Source organism: Balaenoptera physalus, assembly GCF_965194825.1.
Source record: "Balaenoptera physalus genome assembly, chromosome: 19".
Taxonomy (NCBI): domain Eukaryota; kingdom Metazoa; phylum Chordata; class Mammalia; order Artiodactyla; family Balaenopteridae; genus Balaenoptera; species Balaenoptera physalus.
The window spans coordinates 50,219,533-50,240,281 of record NC_138900.1 but is presented as its reverse complement, the minus strand read 5'-3'; the positions used below and the strand labels follow the sequence as shown (position 1 = coordinate 50,240,281).

At 47.1% G+C, this 20,749-nt stretch overlaps 1 protein-coding gene and 1 long non-coding RNA gene across 3 annotated transcripts in view; both read right to left on the bottom strand.

Annotated features, from left to right (window-relative positions):
* The window catches only part of CDH3 (cadherin 3), a 100,964-nt gene that overhangs the window by 23,708 nt on the left and 56,507 nt on the right, over positions 1–20,749 (bottom strand). Inside the window, exons 1-2 of one of the 2 annotated variants that reach the window (XM_082436048.1) lie at positions 20,363–20,520; positions 20,034–20,154 (exon numbers count right to left, since the gene is read on the bottom strand). In XM_082436048.1, coding sequence (XP_082292174.1) covers positions 20,034–20,154; positions 20,363–20,422 — 181 coding nt within the window. In that variant the 5' untranslated portion in view covers positions 20,423–20,520. Of the gene's footprint in view, positions 1–20,033; positions 20,155–20,362; positions 20,521–20,749 lie in introns of those variants that run through there. The other variant, XM_082436049.1, reaches the window with a different exon arrangement.
* LOC309648055 lies at positions 31–4,287 on the bottom strand. Its single transcript, XR_014256449.1, has 2 exons — positions 4,194–4,287; positions 31–4,003 (listed from the first exon to the last, which is right to left on the bottom strand). It is a non-coding gene; the product is annotated as an uncharacterized lncRNA (long non-coding RNA).

The window sequence follows — 20,749 nt, the reverse complement described above, 5'->3', positions numbered from 1 at the left end:
TGTGGTGCACGGGCTTAGTTGCTCCACAGCATGTGGGATCTTCCCGGACCAGGGCTCGAACCCGTGTCCCCTGCCTTGGCAGGCGGATTCTTAACCACTGCGCCACCAGGGAAGCCCTAACGTTTGTATACTTTCTCATTTAATCTTCACCAAGCACCCAATAAAGTAGATTTTAACGCCCATTTTCTAAATTGGGAAAATGAGAGGTTAAATGAATTCACTGAAGTTACATAGCTAGGAAATGGAAGGGCCAGAAGTGGTACCTAGACCTGTCTAGATTGAGTCGTTTATATAATATGGTTATATTATCTTTCTGACACACCTGAGAGTTTGTTTTCTTATCTCCTCCCTAACCCCCACTACCTGTGGTCCTTCTCCATCTATTGAAATAGCAAAGGTTGATTTTTAGATGCTCAGTGAGGCAGTGTGATATTTGGAGAAAAGTACTAGACTCGGGGATAATAACAGTAACTCTCTTACAGGTAGTTGTGAGGATTAAATGAGAATAAATGTAAAGAACTGACAAATAGGATGCATTATGGCCAGGTCTGCTGTTAATACTATTAATAGCGATGGAGACCCCATTCTTGTGCAGGCACTGACCTTAACTTGATGGGTGATCCTGGGAAAGGCACTTGAATTCTGTGGGCCCCAGAATCAACTGTTTGCTGAAGTTTTTGTTTTGTTTTGTTTTGTTTTTTGGCCATGCCGCATGGTTTGCGGGATCTTAGCTCCCCGACCAGGGATCAAACCCGCGCCCTTGGTAGTGAAAGTGCGGAGTCCTAACCACTGGACCTCCAGGGAATTCCCATGTTTGCTGAAGCTTTGAGCCTAAGGCCTGTCTTCCCTTGGTTTGAAGGGAGAGAAGCATGTTATTAAAAGATGTATTCAAGAATAGTAGGGGCTTCCAAGGTGGCGCAGTGGTTGAGAATCCGCCTGCCAATGCAGGGGATACAGGTTCCAGCCCTGGTCCAGGAAGATCCCACACGCCGTGGAGCAACTAAGCCCGTGTGTCACAACCACTCAGTCTGCGCTCTAGAGCCCACGAGCCACAACTACTGAAGCCCACGTGCCACAGCTACTGAAGCCTGTGCACCTAGAGCCCGCACTCCGCAACAAGAGAAGCCACAGCAATGAGAAGCCCGCACAACGCAACGAAGAGTAGCCCCTGCTCGCCACAACTAAAGAAAGCCTGCACCCAGCAACCAAGACCCAACGCAGCCAAAAATAAATAAATTAATTAGTTAAAAAAAATAACAATGGGACCAAAAACACTTTCTCCTTGATGTAAAAAGAAGACGAAAAGCTTAAAAGGGAATACCTAAACTCACTAGGTGATTCAGCATTGCTTAAAGCTGTGTTAAGGACACATGCAAAGGTCCCTCAAAACTCTGTTAGTTGGAACCATCAGCATGTTGATACAGAACTTGAATTAACTTATTAGGAATTTAGGTTTTCTCATTTGGAAGATGAAAATTAGACTTCACAGAGTCATCTTGAATATCAAATAAGATAAAACCACAAAACCACAAATTTGTATACCCCAGAACTTTATACGGACTCATACCACATGAGGAAATGGGGGTTCAGAGGTGACATGGCTTGCCCAACATCATACAGCTAGTGAGTGGAATTAGAATTAGAACTTGGGGTGGTCATAGTCTAAAGTCAGGTTCTTCAACGCAGCATCCATCAAGAACTAGTAGAGGGGCTTCCCTGGTGGCGCAGTGGTTGAGAATCTGTCTGCTAATGCAGGGGACACGGGTCCGAGCCCTGGTCTGGGAAGATCCCACATGCCGCGGAGCAACTAGGCCCGTGAGCCACAACTACTGAGCCTGCGCGTCTGGAGCCTGTGCTCTGCAACAAGAGAGGCCGCGATAGTGAGAGGCCCGTGCACCGCAATGAAGAGTGGCCCCCGCTTGCCACAACTAGAGAAAGCCCTCGCACAGAAACGAAGACCCAACACAGCCAAAAATAAATAAATAAAATTAATTAAAAAAAAAAAAAAAAAAAGAACTAGTAGAGTGTTTCCTAAGTGCCCAACATTCTTCTAAATACTAGGGATGCATCAGGGAAAAAAATGTGTATCTTCAAGTACCTTTAAGTTCTTATAGGATACTGCCTCCTGTCCAAAATCACCTTTCCACAACCATCTACCAAACTAATCAATAATGCATTGATTGTAATAGCAAAAGTCCAGACAACCTAAATGTCCATCAATGACAGATTAACTTTGTGTAATGATAACATCTATACGAGAACACTACGCAGCCATAAAAAGCTGTAAAAGATAAGGAAGCCCCTATGTGTTGACATGGAAAGATCTCTAAGACATATTGTTAATTAAAAAAAAAAAAAGATATGGGGACTTCCCTGGTGGTCCAGCAGTTAAGGCTCTGTGCTCCCAATGCAGGGCGCCTGGGTTTGATCCCTGGTCAAGGAACTAGATCCCACATGCCGCAACGAAGATCTCCAACGCGGCAACAAAGATCCCATGTGCTGCAACTAAAGACCCGGTGCAGCTAAATTAATTAATTAATTAATTAATTTTTTAAAAAGATATGGAGAAATGTAGTCTATGATAACATTTGTATTTTAAAATAAATACTTCTGGAAGGTGACCCAAAAAAACTGGGCTTATGGGTGGAGAAGCTAGTAGCTAAGGAACAGGAAAGATACTTTTTACTGTGTACCCTTCTGAATTTTGACCCACATGAATGCATTAGCTATTCAAACACTGATAAAAAATAAAAATTAACTGTCACTTTTCCCATTCTTAAAACAGCCCTCTTCCTAAGGGAAGGTCTTCAGCTAGCAGAGGGGCTGGCCAGATAAGCCTGTCAGGTTTTTCACTTAATGAGTGCCTCTCAATGAACTCTCCAATCCTCTCCCACCAAGTTACCCAGCAGGGGGCTAATGCCTTAATCCCCCAAACTCTAAAAGCTGCCAGAAACCCAGAAACCGTCTTCCTGCTGTCCACAAAATCTGCCCACCAGGAATGTACGGTACACTTCACTACCCTGTTTGCTGGCACATTTCCATTGTTTTATGGGTCCAAACATTTGTAGCACAGTATCTGGGCTGTCCATCTATTCTTAGAGGGGACAGTGCCAACAATCAAGGAGAAGTCAGTAGTCAGGTACTTCAATTGTACGTGCCTCCCACGCAGGCTGCACATTCCAGCTGCCCCATCAGCCCTCAGCCACGTTCAGCTGGATGCAGAATACAACCAAGGGGCATGAGTCAGGCAGGCAGGAACAAGCTTCAAAGACCCACTCTGCCCGAGACACCCAGCTAAGTGCTTTTCTTATCCAAGTCCTCAAAAAATAACCCACCAGGTAGATACTACTCCCCTATTCTGACAACTCAGGAAACAAGAGACTGCCCTGGGGTTGAAGTGCCTCAGGAAGCAGCTTCAGAGAGGAGAGCAAAGTATACGAAGCCCCGCAACTCGGAAGCAGCAGGACCAGATTTCAAATCCTAAAGGCAGAGGCAGATGAGTGATGAAGAATATGCGATTTGGAGTCCAAAAGACTTGGGTTCACATCCATGTCGTGTGAACGTACATACAGAAGCTGTTTTCTCATCTGGAAAATGGGAATAATACCTACCTCATAAGATTATTGGGAGGAATAAGTGGGATAATGTTCACACAGCACTGAGCACTGTGTCTGGCCCAGAGTAAGCCCTCAATACAAGCGACTTTTAGCCTACTCACAATTAACCAGGGCTTCTGACTCCAAGTCCATGCCTCTCTCTACACCATAGAGAAACCATCTCTCAGAGTGGGCATGGGGTGAGTTACAGCCATGTGCTTTACCTAAGGGCTGATGCACGGAAGGGAAAAGGGGATACACAGCACCAAAGAACATAACGGGGAGCTGGCTCAGTCTGCATCTGGACAGGACTGTTTCGTAGGGGGTGCTCCATGGTTTACTGGGAGAGGCAGAGGATGGAGATCTCACAGCCAATCTGACCTGCCCAGGGAAACTCGCTGAGGCACCTGTAGAAACATGAGCAGTTTTCTTTGTAAGCCATGAGTCACACAGAGGCTGGTAAACGGTAAGCCCTGGGGCAGATCATTACAACTTCCTCCCAGATGCTTCTTGGCTCTACTGGCTTGTATCACTGGTTTCAAAATGAAGTTGATCCGAAACCAGGTCTCATCATTACTCACCCCCCTTCTACCGTACCTTCTCACAGCTAGTGAAGGAAGCTGATTCCCGTTCCTGACTGCAGCCTAGCTCCACAAGGCCACAAATCTTGGCCAAGTCATGGAGGCATGAATGGGCTCGTGTCAAACTCTTTCTGGGACAAGTTGGTGAGCACTGACGAGCACATGGGGCAATAGTTCAGATCTTAAGGCTGAAAAACAGAGACGTAAACATAGCTCTTACTTCTACACCCACCTAAGACCTTAAAGTCATTTGACAGCTTTAAACTCAGTTTCTTCCACAGAGGTTCTGAACCATAAAGTCGATGAACCTGATGAAGATGTAGGTATTTGTACCAATATAAACTGATAGGTTTCAGCACTGAGTCTGAACATACAATTCCTACAATACTGTTGGGGAAGGGAGTTAGTAACCTGAGACAGCTTCTAGAGATTTTTTTTTTTTTTATAAATCAGAGCTCTGTGTATCTGCACTAGATAGAAACATACAATGGAACCAGGAGTCCCTGGCCTGTGCTCAGAGCTCCTCTCTAAAGACCATCCTGCCAAGCCTGGCCTCAGATCCTGAGCTGGCGCCACTATAAAACTTGGGCAAGAAGGGTTGAGTCCCTGGAGTACTAGAGCTGTTGAAAGAAGAAAGCTTTTTAAATAGACTTTTAAGAATTAATGGATATTAGGCTGGGAACTCATCCCAGGCCTGCTTTTAGGTTGGAATTGCCTAGATACTTCCAACTCTTAAGGAAACACCCATGAAGGTCAGAAGCTTGTCTTCTCAGCCATGACATAGAGGTGCTATGTAGTCCCAATGTCCAACCTTACTGGATGTTCTGGCAAAATAAAACCACCATCTCTCAGGGGTAAATGTCCTTCAAGTGATCAACACTTGATCACTTGATCACTTGACAGTTTTCCTATTGATCTTTGGGCATTTTAATGAGAAGGGAAGAGTAATATCAGTTTGAAAGTGTTGTGGCCAAAAGGCATCTTGTTGGGGAATGAGGGAGACACTGTCAAAAGTGTTTCCATTCTAGCTAGGTCTAGAGACACACCTAGCTTATAAAGTAAACAAACCTGTCCTTGTAGCTATCACTACTTTCTGTTAAGGGAGTGGGATAAGAAGGTGCAAGGGGAAAGTATGTGGCATTGCCTTGAAAGAAGATTCTGGCATTTTCCTGAGTACAACTACCCGTAGAAAAAAGTTCACTTACTAAGAAATACAAATTAAAAGGACAAGTGTTGTGAAATACTTAGGGAATGGATGCTGCTATATATTGTAAGGGGGTGGGGGAAACGTAGATCGACACAAACTTTTGGGCAATTAAGGCTTAAACAAGTCCTTCGACCCAAGAATTGTGCCAGGAAGTCATCCAAGATGTGACAAAACCATACCTGCACGGATGTTCATGACTGTTGCTTAGTGTTTAAAAAAAAAGTCTCAACAACTTAACTTTCAACAGAATACTTAATTACGTGTGCTACAGTCACTCAAATGCCTCACCTACAGCCTTAAATACTGTAAAAAAAGTATCAAGGAAAAACAGTGCTCTGCTCAGGGGGAAAAAGTCACAAAACAGCCATTTATTTATTTATTTATTTATATTGGAGTAAAATTGCTTTACAATGTTGTGTTAGTTTCTGCTGTACAATGAAGTGAATCGGCTATATGTATACCTATATCCACTCCCTCTTGGACCTCCCTCCCCACCCTTTCCCCCCATCTAGATCATCACAGAGCACCGAGCTGATCTCCCTGTGCTATACAGCAGGTTCCCACTAGCTATCTATTTTACACATGGTAGTCTATTTATGTCAAACGTAATCTCCCACTTCGTCCCACCCTCCCCTTCCCTCCCTGTGTCCACATGTCCATTCTCTACGTCTGTCTCTAGTCCTGCCCTACAAATGGGTTCATCTGTACCATTTTTCTAGATTCCACATATATGCGTTAATATACAATATTTACAAAATAGCCACTTATAGTTTATAGCCTGAGCCTGACAATCATAAAATATTAGTATTTTTATACTCGTTAGAAGAAGGGGGGGGGGTGGTGGAGCCTTGGCACCAGGAAGGCAGACTAGCTCTCCCCAGAACCAATGACTTTCCAGGCCAAAGAAGCCCAAGAGGGACTTCCTGGTGGCGCAGTGGTTAAGAATCCACCTGCCAGTGCAGGGGACGTAGGTTCGATCCCTGGTCTGGGAAGATCCCATGTGCCGCAGAGCAACTAAGCCCGTGCACCACAACTACTGAGCCTGCGCTCTAGAGTCCGCATGCCACAACTACTGAGCCCATGAGCCACAACTACTGAAGCCCGCACGCCTAGAGCCTGTGCTCCGCAACAAGAGAAGCCACCGCAATGAGAAGCCTGCGCACCGCAACGAAGAGTAGCCCCCACTTGCTGCAACTAGGGAAAGCCTGCGCGCAGCAACGAAGACCCAACACAGCCAAAAATAAATAAATAAATAAGTTTATTAAAAAAAAAGAAGTCCAAGGTGGTGGAGGGTGAGCAGAATCTGATCTGAGGAGACTAATGGGCAGCGGCTGCAAGGCATGCGGGCGGGGGCGCGGAGGGGGGACATGGGGAGCCCGCGAGGCATGCTAGGACCCTAAGGGGCTATCCCGTGGCATGCCGGGAGATAAAGCACCCCACGTGTCCTGCCACAGCCGTTTGTCGCCCTCAGAGGAGCCAGACTGATTCCCTAAAGCAGAGAGCAGTGCAAGTGGACCTGCCTCCCTGGGTGTTCGTGACGATCCGTCACCACAAGATCACCACCTTGGGGGATGCTAGGAAGTCAAGCACAGTGCTGGAGCTGAAGCGCTTGGTGAAAGGCATTCTTAAGTGGCCACCGGCGGCGCAAGGAGCAGCTTTACACAGATGACAGCTCCTGGACAAGAGCATGACCCTGGGGGAGTGTGGCTACGCCTGGCAGACGCCTCCATCTATACACCATTCACCCTGGACCTGGATCTTCCTGCAGATGGCGCCGATGGGGCATTTGAGGCCCTCAGCCTGTAGCCCTTCTCTGATCCACTGAAGTAGAATATGAAGCTGGATTGTCAGGAATGCCAGGCAGGAGGGCGAGCTGTGGGGCAATGAAGCAATGGGACTCGGGCCCTCTCCTTCAGATCAGATATCTTCAAGGAAGACTTGATTACGGAAATGGACCTGGAAGATCTATTAAAAATGTTCATTTGAAATGACTAAGGTCCTTTATGGGTGGTGGACCTCCATTCTGCTTCTCTTCCAGTTTTTCCATAGTAAACATGTATTTGATTTGCAATCAGAATGAGACGTTGTGATTTTTCCCCCCTCTGACTAGTATATGGCAACCCCATGTTGTTAAGGAGAAAGCAATTCTTTCTAGGGGAGTTTTGCCTCTCTGCAGAAAGCTCTTTGGAAAGATCTCCATTACTCAGGTTCTTCCTCATGCTTGGGAGCTGGGTCCTCCCTTATAATCCCCAGAGAGAAACCCAAGCTGAGCTATACTTGACAGCACTCTGGGAGTTCCAAACATGGCTGACTCAAAGCTCAGTGTTAGGTGCTGTCAATGATTCCCACCCTCAAGAATGAGAGCAGAGATCCCAGCGATCAACCTGGGACCTCTGGGATACCAATTAAGGGTCTGGTGGGTTAAACTGCTGCACATTGGCCCGGCAGCTTTGGGCAAGTCACTTCATATTTAAGCTGTTAACAGTAAGCACTCAACAAATATAAGCCCTTGGTAATTTCCAGTATCTAAAATGGGAACACACACACACACACACACACACACACACACACACACACCCACCCACACCCAGGCTCTTGTTAGGGCCAAATAAGATGTATTGCGCTTTTTAAAGCACAATTAAGTATTCAAAACCAGGGATGGTAATTTAAAAAGCAAAACAAAAGAACAAGAAGGTAAAGGTCATTCAGAATCCTGAGGTAAGCGGAAAATTAAGGAAAAAAAAAAAAGGCTCAACTTCCATTGAGACAAGCATTGGAAGTTAAATTTAAAATGCCATGCTTTCAGGAATTCTCTGGCAGTCCAGTGGTTAGGACTTGGCACTTTCACTCCCAAGGCCCAGGTTCAATCCCTGGTCAAGGAACTAAGATCCCTGCAACCTGTGGGGCCAAAGGGGGGGTGGAATGCCATGCTTTCATTCACATTTCACTAGTTTGTTCCTTCTTTCAGATCCTCTCTAAAAGAGATATATTCACCTCTTCACAGTGACCTTCATGATATCACAGAGCAACAGTTCCCAAATACAACTGATAAAATCACCTGGAGAACTTTAAAAAAAACCCAGATTCCCTGCTTCCAGCCCACCCATCACTTCTACTGAGTCAGTTTCTGGAGGTGGATTTAGGGAAGACAGTTTATCGTTTGTTTGTGTGTTTGTTTTTTAATAAATTTATTTATTTATTTGTTTTTTGGCTGCGTTGGGTCTTCATTGCTGTGCGCGGGTTTTCTCTAGTTGCGGCAAGCGGGGGCTACTCTTCGTTGCGGTGTGCGGACTTCTCATTGTCGTGGCTTCTCTTGCTGCAGAGCAGGGGCTCTAGGTGTGCGGGCTTCAGTAGTTGTGGCTCACGGGCTCTAGAGCGCAGGCTCAGTAGTTGTGGGGCACGGGCTTAGTTGCTCCGCGGCATGTGGGATCTTCCCGGACCAGGGCTCGAGCCTGTGTCCCCTGCATTGGCAGGCGGATTCTTAACCACTGCGCCACCAGGGAAGCCCAGTTTATTGGTTTTTTAAAGTTCCTGGTTCTCACCTTCATTTCTTGTAAGCAGGTAAACTGGTATGGATTTTTGAGGGCACTTCAGAATATGTATTAAAATTTCAAATGTCCAGATTCTTCCTCCGACCACCATATATATCTGTCTTTTCAATATCTCCCCCTGGATGCTTTAAAGGCATAATTCATAATCTTAAAATCATGTCAAAAGCAAATTCATGATCTTCTTTACTCTTGCCCTAAATATGGTCCTTTTCCAGTGTATCTCCCAGGGAACAGTACATCAATGCACTCAGCTACACAAATCCAAAATCTGGGCCTCAGAAGCAGCCCAGAGGCTGTGTCTAGAGTACCCGGACTCAAATTTTGGTTCCAGCGACAGACTTTGGGCAAGTATGTTTCCATACCTAGAAGATGGGAATGATGCTAGTAATACCTGCCTCAGTTAAATGAGTTAATATTTAGCACAGTGCCTAGTGTACTGTTATCTAGCATCCTATTCCTTGACCATTTCTCCCTCAGACTCCCCTTCACAGTCAATCACCAAGACTCATGCCTCTCCATCTCTACCTCCCCAACCTTAGTACTTACTACATCATTTTTAGCCTAAATGAATACAAAATTCTCCATTTTAAAAAAAGGATCTTTTAAAAACACAACAGATACATTTGAGAAAATAAGATCACTTCCTTGTTTGAAACTCATCAATGATGTGCCATTGTTCTCAGGATAAAACCCAAAATCTATAATGTGCCCAATCCTTATCTCCATTGTCTAGCCACAATGGTCCTCTTCTTAAGTGCATCATAACCCCTTACCACAGGGCCTTTGCGCACGCTGCTTCTTCTGCCTAGAACAGTGTCTCCCTACATTCCCATTCCAATTCTAATTGCCTATCTCCCTTACTAGTCTCTATAATGCCCAAAGGCAGAGACTGTGTTAGAATCTGCTTATCACTATATCCTAACACCTAGCACGGTGCCTGATACAAAGTAGGCATTCAATAATTGTTGAATGAACTATGAAAGTCCTTTGACCCAGCAATTTTTCTCCTAGGAATACAGTCTAAAGATGTAAGTATACAAACTAGTCTAGCTGTAACACCACTGTTATTATCACTACCACTAACACCTGACATTTATTTATTTACTACATGCTTTTTCATACCCTAACTCATTTAATCCTCACTACAGCCTATGAGATCCCCATTATTACCCCTGTTTTACAGATGAGGAAACTGAAGCATAGAGGTTAAGCAAATTTACCCAACCCTTACAGCTAGTAAGTAGACAAACAGATTTAACCCAGGCACAGTGGCTCTGGAACTCCAGCTCAGACACTCTATACATTATAATACAGTTATATTTTATGCAAACTTCAATTGTCAAAATTTGAAATGGTGCTGTAAATATTAAAGTCTCATTTTGTATGGAGTTTGAAGAAATGCAAATCTTCCAAATTAAGAAAAAGTGTAAAAAGTCACATTATTTCAATACAAGAGAGACTAGGGCTTCCCTGGTGGTGCAGTGGTTAAGAATCCACCTGCCAATGCAGAGGACACGGGTTCGAGTCCTGGTCCAGGAAGATCCTACATGCCACAGAGCACCTAAGCCTGTGCACCACAACTACTGAAGCCCAAGTACCTAGGGCCCGGGCTTCACAACGAGAAGCCATGGCAATGAGAGGCCCACATACTGCAACGAAGAGTAGCCCCTGCTCGCCGCAACTAGAGATGGCCTGCGTGCAGCAACAAAGACCCAACACAGCCAAAAATAAATAATAATAAACAAAATAAATATTTTAAAAATCTTAAAAAAAATACAAGGGAGACCAGTGAGTTGTAAGCATCCAATTCCCTTATTCCACACACATACACTTCACATATGTTCATAAGAGGACATAAGTCTTGAATCATAGGAGTTATGAATTATTTGAGGTTTTCAAGGATAAATCTTTTACATCGATGCAACTACCCTGTGCAAGACTGTTTATTGCAGCAATATTTGGGTTTAAGAAAATACCCATAAGCCCCTCTTGGAAACTAAGATCAGAAATGAGTATTCTCTTTAAGAATGGAAATCAACTTTTATTCATCAAAATGCTTGCTAACTAGATTTTGAAAACTAAAGAGAAACTTGAGAAAAAATGCATTTTCGCTTTGACTGAATGGCACACTCTCAAGCTTTCAACACCCAAGGAAAATAATGCAAGTGCTAATACATTTGATAGTGCACTTCTGAGTTATGCAATTTAAATTAAAAAAATTTTTGATTTCAAATACTTTTGAAACATTCAGATAACTAAACCTTAAAACAATGGTTAGTGTGAAAACTAATGATTTTTAAATGGTACAGTAACCTTATTAAGCTTACCTCAAAGCCTGTCTTGAAGGTATTGTTCAAACATAAAAATTTAATTTAACTGAATGGGGTTAAGAGGAACAATTCATTCAATCATCTTTCTACAGCAGTCTTTCCTAATAAGGTGATTCCTGACAGATTTCTAAAAATTCAAACACTTCACAATTTTTACGTTAACTCCTCCCCACTTCCACATCTGTAAAAGATAAAAATAGGGGGTTAGCTAATAAATCATGGTATATCTACCATGTAGAAGACTATGGAGCTGTTAAAAGCAAGATAGATGTGTACTTACCAGTCTGGAAAGATGCCTGTGATTCAGTAAGTTAAAAAAAGTAAGTTGTACGATAACGTTTGTTAAGTATGACATAGTCCAATCCTTGTTTTAATAATTCCTGTGTGCATACATAAGTTCTTTGTCAAGAAAAAGGTCTACAACAGATGTAGAGAACACACGTATGGACACCAAGTGGGGAAAGTGGTGGTGGGTTGTTGGTGGTGGTGGGATGAATTGGGAGATTGGGATTGACATGTATACACTGATGTGTATAAAATGGATAACTAATAAGAACCTGCTGTATAAAAAAATAAATAACGTTAAATTCAAAAATTAAAAAAAAAAGAAAAAGGTCTACAAGAATTCACATTAAACTATTAACTGTGCTTACCCTAGCGGAGCAGAACTGAGGAAGAGAGAACTTTCACGTGTTTATTTCTGATTTGCTTCTGTTGAGACGCAATGGAGTTCAATGGTTAAAGCTCAGGCAGCTTAGATTTGAATCCAAGCTCTGCTATTTATTATTTGCATGATCTTGGGCAAGTTACTTAACCTCTCTGGCCTCAGATTCCTCATCCATAAAATGGGGATAGTAATAGTACCTACTTCAAGGGATGTTATGGTGATTAAACAAGGTAATACACGTAAAATGCTAAGAGCTGTACCTGTCACATAGTACATGCTATTATTTTATTGAAAAACATTGTTTTTACAGTGAATAGATATTCACGTATTAATGTGAAATCCCAACCAACGAGCCCAACTCTACACAAACTATATAAAATAGTATACATGAAAGAAGGTGTGATAGAAATAAAAAGCTCCCTAGGCAATCCTGATAGTCAGCCAAGCTTGCAAACTACTGACTCAAAGGCAGGGGTAAACCAGTTGGAGTGTGGCTGCGTTCCAGTTGGGGAACACAGGAGAATTCTGGAAGCAGTAAAAGACCATAAAAGACAAGAAAATGGCAGGTCTTGAAGCCCTGGTGGGAAGCCCTGGCTGAAGCTGACTCCACAAGGAGAGGGAAGGGTGTGGGCCTGGCATCTTGTTCTGGCTTGTGTGTGGGGAGCCCACAAGTACCTGCCTTTTCTCTCTGCCTGAAGCTACAAGATGGGGCTCGTGAGAAGGCAGGCAGCCTTAAGCAAGACACCCAGGTTAGTAGCTGAGCCCTCCAGCCCTGCTCTCTGTCTGACCAACCAGCAGTCCACCTCCTCACGTCCAGGGCCACAGAGGCACTTCCCACACAGCGGAGTTAGAGCATCAAGGCCGAGGAGCTGGGACCAGAGTAACTTGCCTCAGGCCTACAACCCCGTTTTCCCTTGCCTGTGCCCAGATGTACACCATCAGGCCTGTCCTCACTGCTGGCTTTGACAAGAATCTGAAGAACTTCCGAGTGAACCTGGACTTGAGGGTGGGAGAGAGTGGGGTTGCCAATGTGGGGGGAGGAATCTTCTTAGAAAAGCACACATACACACAATTAATTCCCAGGGAGCAAAGACTTCTTAAAGTTAATGTGAGGCCCTGAAGTCGGACCCCCTGGGCAAGATCAACCTACTATTAGTCTCCAACACAGGTCTGAGGCTCGGTAAGAGAGATGTAATTTCGAACTAATCTTATGTGCTCTTGAACAAGCAAAAGTGGGGTAACTGAGATTGAGGAGGAAGAAGAAAGCCTGGGGTCGTGCCTCCCCAGCCCCATCTTGCCCCTGAGATACCTCAGAGTCCTGAGGGAGAACAGCTCTCTCCTCCTTCTTGGGTTCTGTGTAGCTCAGAGAGGCTCTCATGAGGGGGAAGCGGGCACCAGCCCTCCCACCTCCTGGCGGTGTGGCCCTGGCTCCGAGCCCTCTCCTCAGATGTCAGCGACAGAGCCAGAGCTACGAGCTCAAAGGTGGGGTAAAGGGAGGAAGGAAAGTGTTCATTCGGCTTTCCTTCCCAGGATAAGGCATTTTGGTTCGCTGAGCAAGCAGCAGGACCCCCGTACCCCGAAGTCCATCGGGACTGTGGCAGCTGCAGCCTGGAGGGGATTTTGTCACCTTGAGGAATTTGCAGGCTACTGATGCTCTAGGTAAGCCACAACCACATGGGTGCCCAGATTTGGCTGGGTGGGGAGGAGGGGGCAGAGCGTATCAAGCTCCTCCACTCAGAGCAGGGCTGGGGGAGGTCCTCAATGCTGGCAGGAGGGGGTGGGGTGAGGAGAGGAAGAAGATGAACAGCCAGAAGCAGATTCTCTGCTGAGAACTGACAGTGAGAGCACTGTCAGCTATTGGGCCTGGTATCTGAACCCTCCCTGTTCCCCTACATCCTAAAAGGGAGGCTGGGGTCCTGGAAAGACGTGTCCCCTCCTCCTCCCCTCCCCCATCACTCCAGATCTTGGTGATTAACGGAGGCCAGTGGAGGGAACAGCAATTCAAAAGTCTTGGGTCAGATGTTAACTATTTCCAATCTTCCTCAGCTTGGCTGAGGCCAGAGGACTCACAACTCTGACTCCCAAATGGTTAGTACCTTGCAAGTAGGAGTCCAACCTGGTTCAAGCCCTAACTCCACAATTTACCACCTGGGTGAACTTGGATAAGTTACAAAGTTACAAGCCTAGGTTTCCTATCCAGTGAAATGGGGCCAATTCCACTCCCCTCATGGGGCTTTTAGGAGGATTAAAGGGGCTTATTACATAATGTACATAGTGTAGTTTCTGGAACTCAGTAAGCTCTCCAGTAAATGGTATTATTAAATGTGTTTGTTTCATTTTGTTTGAAAGCCCTTCCTTGCTGCCCCTGCTGCCTGGTAATGCCAGGTTAAATGAAACCAGGGGGAATATTCAACTGCGGCTGACCACGTCATCCTTGGGTCTGGGAAAAGTCGGGAGTCGAGAAGGGATGGTGGATGTGGGCCCAGGGTCCTGGATCCAGAAGAGACTTCAGAGACAGTGGCCTGCATGAGGGCACAACTGGAACGTCAGCCACATCTCCTGCCTTTCCCAAACACCATGCTGCCTCTGTTCTGGAGTGAGGGAAGTTCCGCACTGGACTGGACCCTGCCTACTTCCCTTCTGTTGCTCCCCACCTCACACTCCATGGTCCAGCCAAACTAAACATACTTAAGTTCCTGGACCCCATATGCTGTTCCCTTGGCAGGAACACTCCCTGCCACCTCTCATGTCCCAACCCCTTCCCCGGCCTCTGGCTTGGACATCACTTCTGCCAGGTGCCCCCCACCTCCCAGAACATGTCAGCAGCCCTTCCTATGTGACTCTATATTTTTCCTCCCACTTGATTACATGCATATATTACTTATTTTGTCCATCTCCCTCCACTAGCAGGTGAATGGCCCACAAAGCCTGGGTTTTGTGCATGTTTTGCTCACTAATGTATCCCTGGCACCTAGAACAGTACCTGACACTTGGGAGGTGCTCAATAGATATTTGCTGAATGAAGGATTCACTAGTAAAATTGCCTGGTGACTGATTTGCTTCCTCCTGTGGTCAGGGAGCTCACTGAGGTTAAGGAGCTGTGGTCCTTGCTTGCTTCTCAACTTCAAGCTCCCAGTAGGTACTCAGATGTTTGTTGGCTGAATGACCAGTCAGCTTGGCCTTGAGTCTCAGACACCTCACTACCTCTATAATGAGGGAGGAGCTGCATTCGACCACCTTGGCCATACGAGGCTGCTGCCGCCCACCCACACACCGGCCAGGATGAAACATCTCCACCCATGAAGAAGTTCTCACCTTAGAAATTCAGGGCCCTTTCCAGATCCCCTTTCTACTTTGGGGAAAGTAACAAGCATTAGCTTAAGGACAAATAAAGGGAAGGACTTCTCCCCCCAAACAAAGGACGTGACCAAGTACCTAATAAAAAATTGCTGTCTCTTAGCACAGGGCCAGGTGGGAAGCAAGAAGCCAGAAGGGACGGGTCTGGTAAGGAGACTGTTGGGAGAGGGGGATGTGAGAGTCCAGAAGAGACTCAGCTGCTTCAAGACACAGAAAAGCTGACTTCTCAGTACTCGGCCACAGCACTGAGATCCCCAGGTAATCCTCAGTTAACCCAGCAATTACGCTCCCAGGGATGTACCTAACTGATCTGCCTATGCAGTTTCCCTTGCACAATGGTGTTCACGGCAGCACTAGCTGTAATAGCCAAAAAAATGGAAACTCCCCAAACGCCCATCAACAGCCGAAGTGTGGATGGTCACATGATGGAAACTACAGAATGACAATCAACCACAACTACATCCAGAACTGTGCAAGAATCTCACAATGTGCAGTGAAAGAAGCCAGATCCAAGAGGATATTCTGTATGATTCTTTTACATAAAGTTCAAATATAGGCAAATCAATCCATGGTATTTGAAGTCCAGATAGTGGTTTTCCTGGGGGAGGGTAAAGATGGGGAGGGAAGTGGCATTTGAGGTGCTGATAATGCTGTTTCTTGATATGTGTGCTAGGTACATGGGTGTTTTAAGTGTGTGATGTCCATCGAGCTGTATGTACACTTATCATCTGGACACTTTCTTCCACATATGCTATTCTTCAATAACAGTGGTTCTTTGCATGGAGATCATTCAGCCTCAGGACCGAAGCCTCCATTGATTTGGGGAGACAGGCCCTTCTGTCCCTCCTCCTCCTCCATCATCCTCCAAATGCTTTGCAGAGCTATCGTTTCCTAGAGACTCATTGCTCATGGTAAGCCATGCTTTCCTCACACAGCAGGGAGGTGAGGGCACCCTGCATGGGTAACCTAGGAACGGAGTGCCATGTGAGGAGATGAGAAGAGAGACTAGAGGTTTGAGACCTGCTCCCCAGACACCAGCTAACAGTGATGTACGTCGGGCTTTGGCAACCAACCCTACTCGGCTGCTGAGCCAGGAAGGCAGCTGGGTGGGCTGGAAGCCCCAGTTCCCAAATATTCATTCCACAGAGGCAGATTTATTGGGCACCATGGACTCCCCCTGGCCTTACTGCTGACTGCCCCAGTGACCTCACACCAAGTTTCTTACCCTCATTTTACAGCTGAGGGGGAGTTACCACCACCTGCGCGGCAAGGCTCTTATAAGCATAAAAAGTAACTAATAGACAGTCAGCTCCACCAGGGCAGGGTCTTAGTTTTGTTCATTGTTTTAGCCGCCATTCTAGAATAGTGCCTGATACATGCAGATGCTAAATATATGTTTACTGAAAAAATAAAATGTAAATAGAGGGCATAGCCCGGAATGGGAGCTCCAAAACAAAAGGCAATTTTTACATGAGTTGAAATAAGCAAAACCATCTTGAAGTTAACTCCTGCTCAGTCAGATTTATTACTGAACTTTGAAGTTTTCTACCAAAGCTAATGAGGGTTAGCTTTAATCTTACCCAAACGCTGACTAAGGGTGAGTTGAACCTGCGGAGGGGGCCATAATGAAGTACTGGATTTCTTTTACTGTAATTAAGCTGCTTCTCTCAACTGTTCTCCATAAAGGATGTATAGAACACTTTAGGTCACTCACTTTAATCACTGCACTAATACCACGAAAGCTCCTTCCTCCCACCTCTCCTTTGTCTTTGCTCCTAGACCACAGTTGAAGGCAGACCCCAGACTGTGGGGTTGGGGTGGGGGAACATTCCTGCTCTACCTCCTTCCAGATTAACCTCTCACTCTTGGTTTAGGCAAGCCTGGCTTCACCTGACCCAAGCCCCCATCACTAGGACACTTAAAGAGACTGTATTCAAGCTGGTTTCCTCTGCAGGAATGTTTCTGGAAAACCCTAGGATGAAAAGGAATAAATGACTAAGCGCTCTTGGGGCAGGGGGTTGCTACTGGTGGGATTTGGTGCTCCAACATTCCACTTCTTCATTTCATCCACCTCCTACTTTCTGGTGGTAAAAAAAAGGTCAGGGAACTTGGGAGTCAGAAACTTCCATTCAAGTCCCATCTGGTCACTGCAGAGATGACTTTGGGGAAGCCACAACCACTGAGGTTTCATCTGTAAAATGCGCAGAACTTCACAAGATTGTCATAGTTCACACAAGTACCTACTGGGACCTATTAAGCACCAGATCCTGGGCATAAACCTAGAGGTAAAAGTCATGTCTGTGACCCTCAAGGGAGCTCACGAGTTTAGCCTAGGGAATTGAATCCATTAAGCTGTTCCTGTGTTTCTCCACCTCTAAAACCTCCAGCAGGGCTGGGCTACAGGGTTTCTGAAGTCCCAACTCTGGGATTAAGAGCTCAAGTTGTTTAAATGTACAGCACCAGCTTCAAGAGAATGGCAGGAGGATAAAGCAAGCTCAGAGTTGTGCAAATGCTTTGAAGAGGAAAGTGCACATACAAACAAGGTGTTAATTATATCAGATAATTTCTTTGAGCTCAACTTCATGGACACCTGTGAAATTCATAACCCAGGGGCGAACAACAAGGGCAACTGTTCCTTAGCTATAGGGAAACTGTTGTCTGCTTGGCGAAACTTGAGAGTTTGTATGTACCCTCAGGACAACCCTTTCAACATGGCTGGATCCAGGCTGGGGCTCCTGTTTATGGAGGATAGGGAGCTGGGGTGGAGGTAGAAAAGAGGTCAGCTGCTGAGGACTAAGGGGAGAAATACCACTATTTTTTGCCGGGGAGTCCCAATTTATTGGGACAAATTGGGCTCAGAAACTTGCTTTTATTTAAAAAGAAGGCAGCATCCCATTTCACAGGAAGACTGCTCTAAGAACTCGGCATGTTGCAGGGAGCTGCACTCAAGGTTAGCCAAGCACATTAACCCACCTTTTGTTTTATAACCTAGGTGCGCTCCTGGCATGAACCCACCATTTTCACAACCATAAACCAGACATCCGAGAAAGCAGAATTTTCTCAAAAGGTTTAAAATGCCTGACGTCACCGAGAAGCACTTGCCAACCGGACTGTGAAATCGAAAACCTGATCACTGCTTCCCCCCAAGAACCTCAAGCTTAGTGAAGTGACAGTTAATCTGATATTTCTTGCTTCAGTAAGAAAGATAAGGCACAGACAACACTCAGAGCCATAGCCTGCTCTCCCAGACTGTAGTCAGAAAACTTGACAATGAGGGGGAGGGTGTACAGATTTGGCAGAAGTCTGGTTAGCAATAAAGCTTCCTCAGGGAGCCGGAATTGGATTTGGGGCCCTGCCCAAGTTAACATTTTTACAGGTTGGCTGAGTTGCAGTTTGTTAGCCAGTCAGTAATAAACCCAAGTGCAAGAATTTAAAGTTTATGAGGCATGGCCTCTTAATGCCTCTCCTCAGCTCCCTACAGCCAAGAGTTTAAGGAGCTTGGCCTAGCCTGGGTGTTAATTGTTTTGTCAATATGCAGAGTTATTTGGGGGGAAAAGAAGAAATAAAGGCTTCTACAGAACTCAAGGCCCCCTCTCCTCTTTTGGAGAAACAAAGGAGAGCCATTCTGTCCCCTAGGCAGCTTACCCGCACATTCAAGCTGCGGGAATTTGTACCTGGGGTGAGGGGTATGCTGATGGGGGCATTAGAAAAATGCTAGGTGGCATAGGTTTTTAAATTGCTTTGAAATTTTTAAACTTTAGATCCCCTACCCAGAAAAATGCATACAAGTTCTTAAACAATTTCACAGGTTAAGGACCCTCTGGAAGCCCACCCAAGGATCCTGGGATACACCTCTGTTTAAGAACTTGGGTTTGATCCGGTGGAGGAACCCGCCCTGTCCTGGATGAAGGGAAAGAGCCCCCATCAGCCGTCAGCTGCCTGGATCTCATAACACACTGGTTCTGAGCACCAAAGTAAACCCCACCCTCTCAAGTTTTTAAACCGGAGAAGAAACTGTGAGATCAAAAATGTGCTTTGATCCCCCACCCACAGCCCCTACAGCTCAAGACCTTCTGGCTCCTGGACGCCCACTCCCTCAAGGGCCCTAACATTTCAGTCCCAGTACACTGGGGGTCGGGGGGTGTCCCCAGTGCGTGATGGCCCCAGTCCAGGTGTGCCAGGCCCAGTTTTCAGGCAGGCTGCAGGGGCGCGGGCCCTCCGGGAAGGGCAGGGTTAAGAGTGCATTCCAGCTGCCGGGCAAGAAGGGGGGCGGGGGAAGGGAGCGCGAAGAAGAGAAACAGACCTGGTCTGTCAGTCGGAGACACAAAGCACGGTACACAAAGGGGGCCCGAGAGGGGCGAAGGGGGCTGCCCGGGGCACGGCTCATCCCCACACCTGTGCGGGGGTTGGGGGAGGAATGTGGAAGGCGCATTCCTCCGCTGGGGCCCCAGGCGAGAGCTTCCCACGTCCGGGCTGGGTGAGCGGCTCAGCCGCCCCGCACCCCGAAGGAGGGGGTCCAGGTCAGCCGCCGCAGAGGGGCAAGGAGGGGCTGGACGTCAGAGGGCGCTAGGCTCTCCGGCCTTTCTCTCCATACGCCCACCCCCATTCCAGCCCCGGGGATGCTTTCTGCGCGTCCCTCACACCTGAGGAGGCGCCAGGAGTCCCCCCGCCGCAGCCCGGACACCCCCAGCGCAGACCCCGCCTCGAAGTTCCGCCCGGCGGGCCCCCGTGGGGGGAGTCTTACCATTCCCCCGCGCCCGGCCCGGCTCCAGCTCCGCGCCTCGCGCCTCCAAGGTCACTTCAGCTTCCCCGAAGCCTGCCCGGCACGGCTCGGAGGCCGCGCGCGGCAGCCAGTAAACCTGCGCCTAAGGGAAGAGGGGTAAAGAGGGAGGCTGGGTCACAGGCGTGCCCGGCCCTGCATACCCATCCCAGGGAGTCCTCTCAGGCTTTCCCGGACAACCTTGGCTCCAGGCAGCCCAGTCCGGCTCTCTCCCCGACGCCACCGCCGCGTGCGGATCCCGCCCGCCCTCTGAGGAACGTCCCGGCAGGGGTCAGGGCAAGGCAATGGAGTACCTGGAGTAGGAGGAAGAAGCGGAGGAGGAGGGACGCGAGAGGCCCACTAGGGAGCCCCATGGCTGGAGAGAGAGGGGTGAAAAGCTGCCGCGACGTCGGGCTAGTGCTCCGCTAAGCTCAGCGCGTCCCTTTGAGAACCGCGGCTGGCGGGAGCCAGCGGGAGGGGGGGGGGGGCCAGGTGAGCGCAGGTAGGTGCTGATTGGTCCAGCGCCGCAAGGTCCCGCCTCCTCGCAGGTGGGGCCGGGGCTGGCGCTCTGGAGGCACCCCGAAGCCCGCCCCCCACCACTGTCCTCTCCCGCGCCCCTCCTGCGTTCTCTCGGGTTTTCTGGAGTTGCTCCCGGCAGAGACCCAGGCCCTGTCTCGCAGATTCTGGGTTCGAGGGGAAAA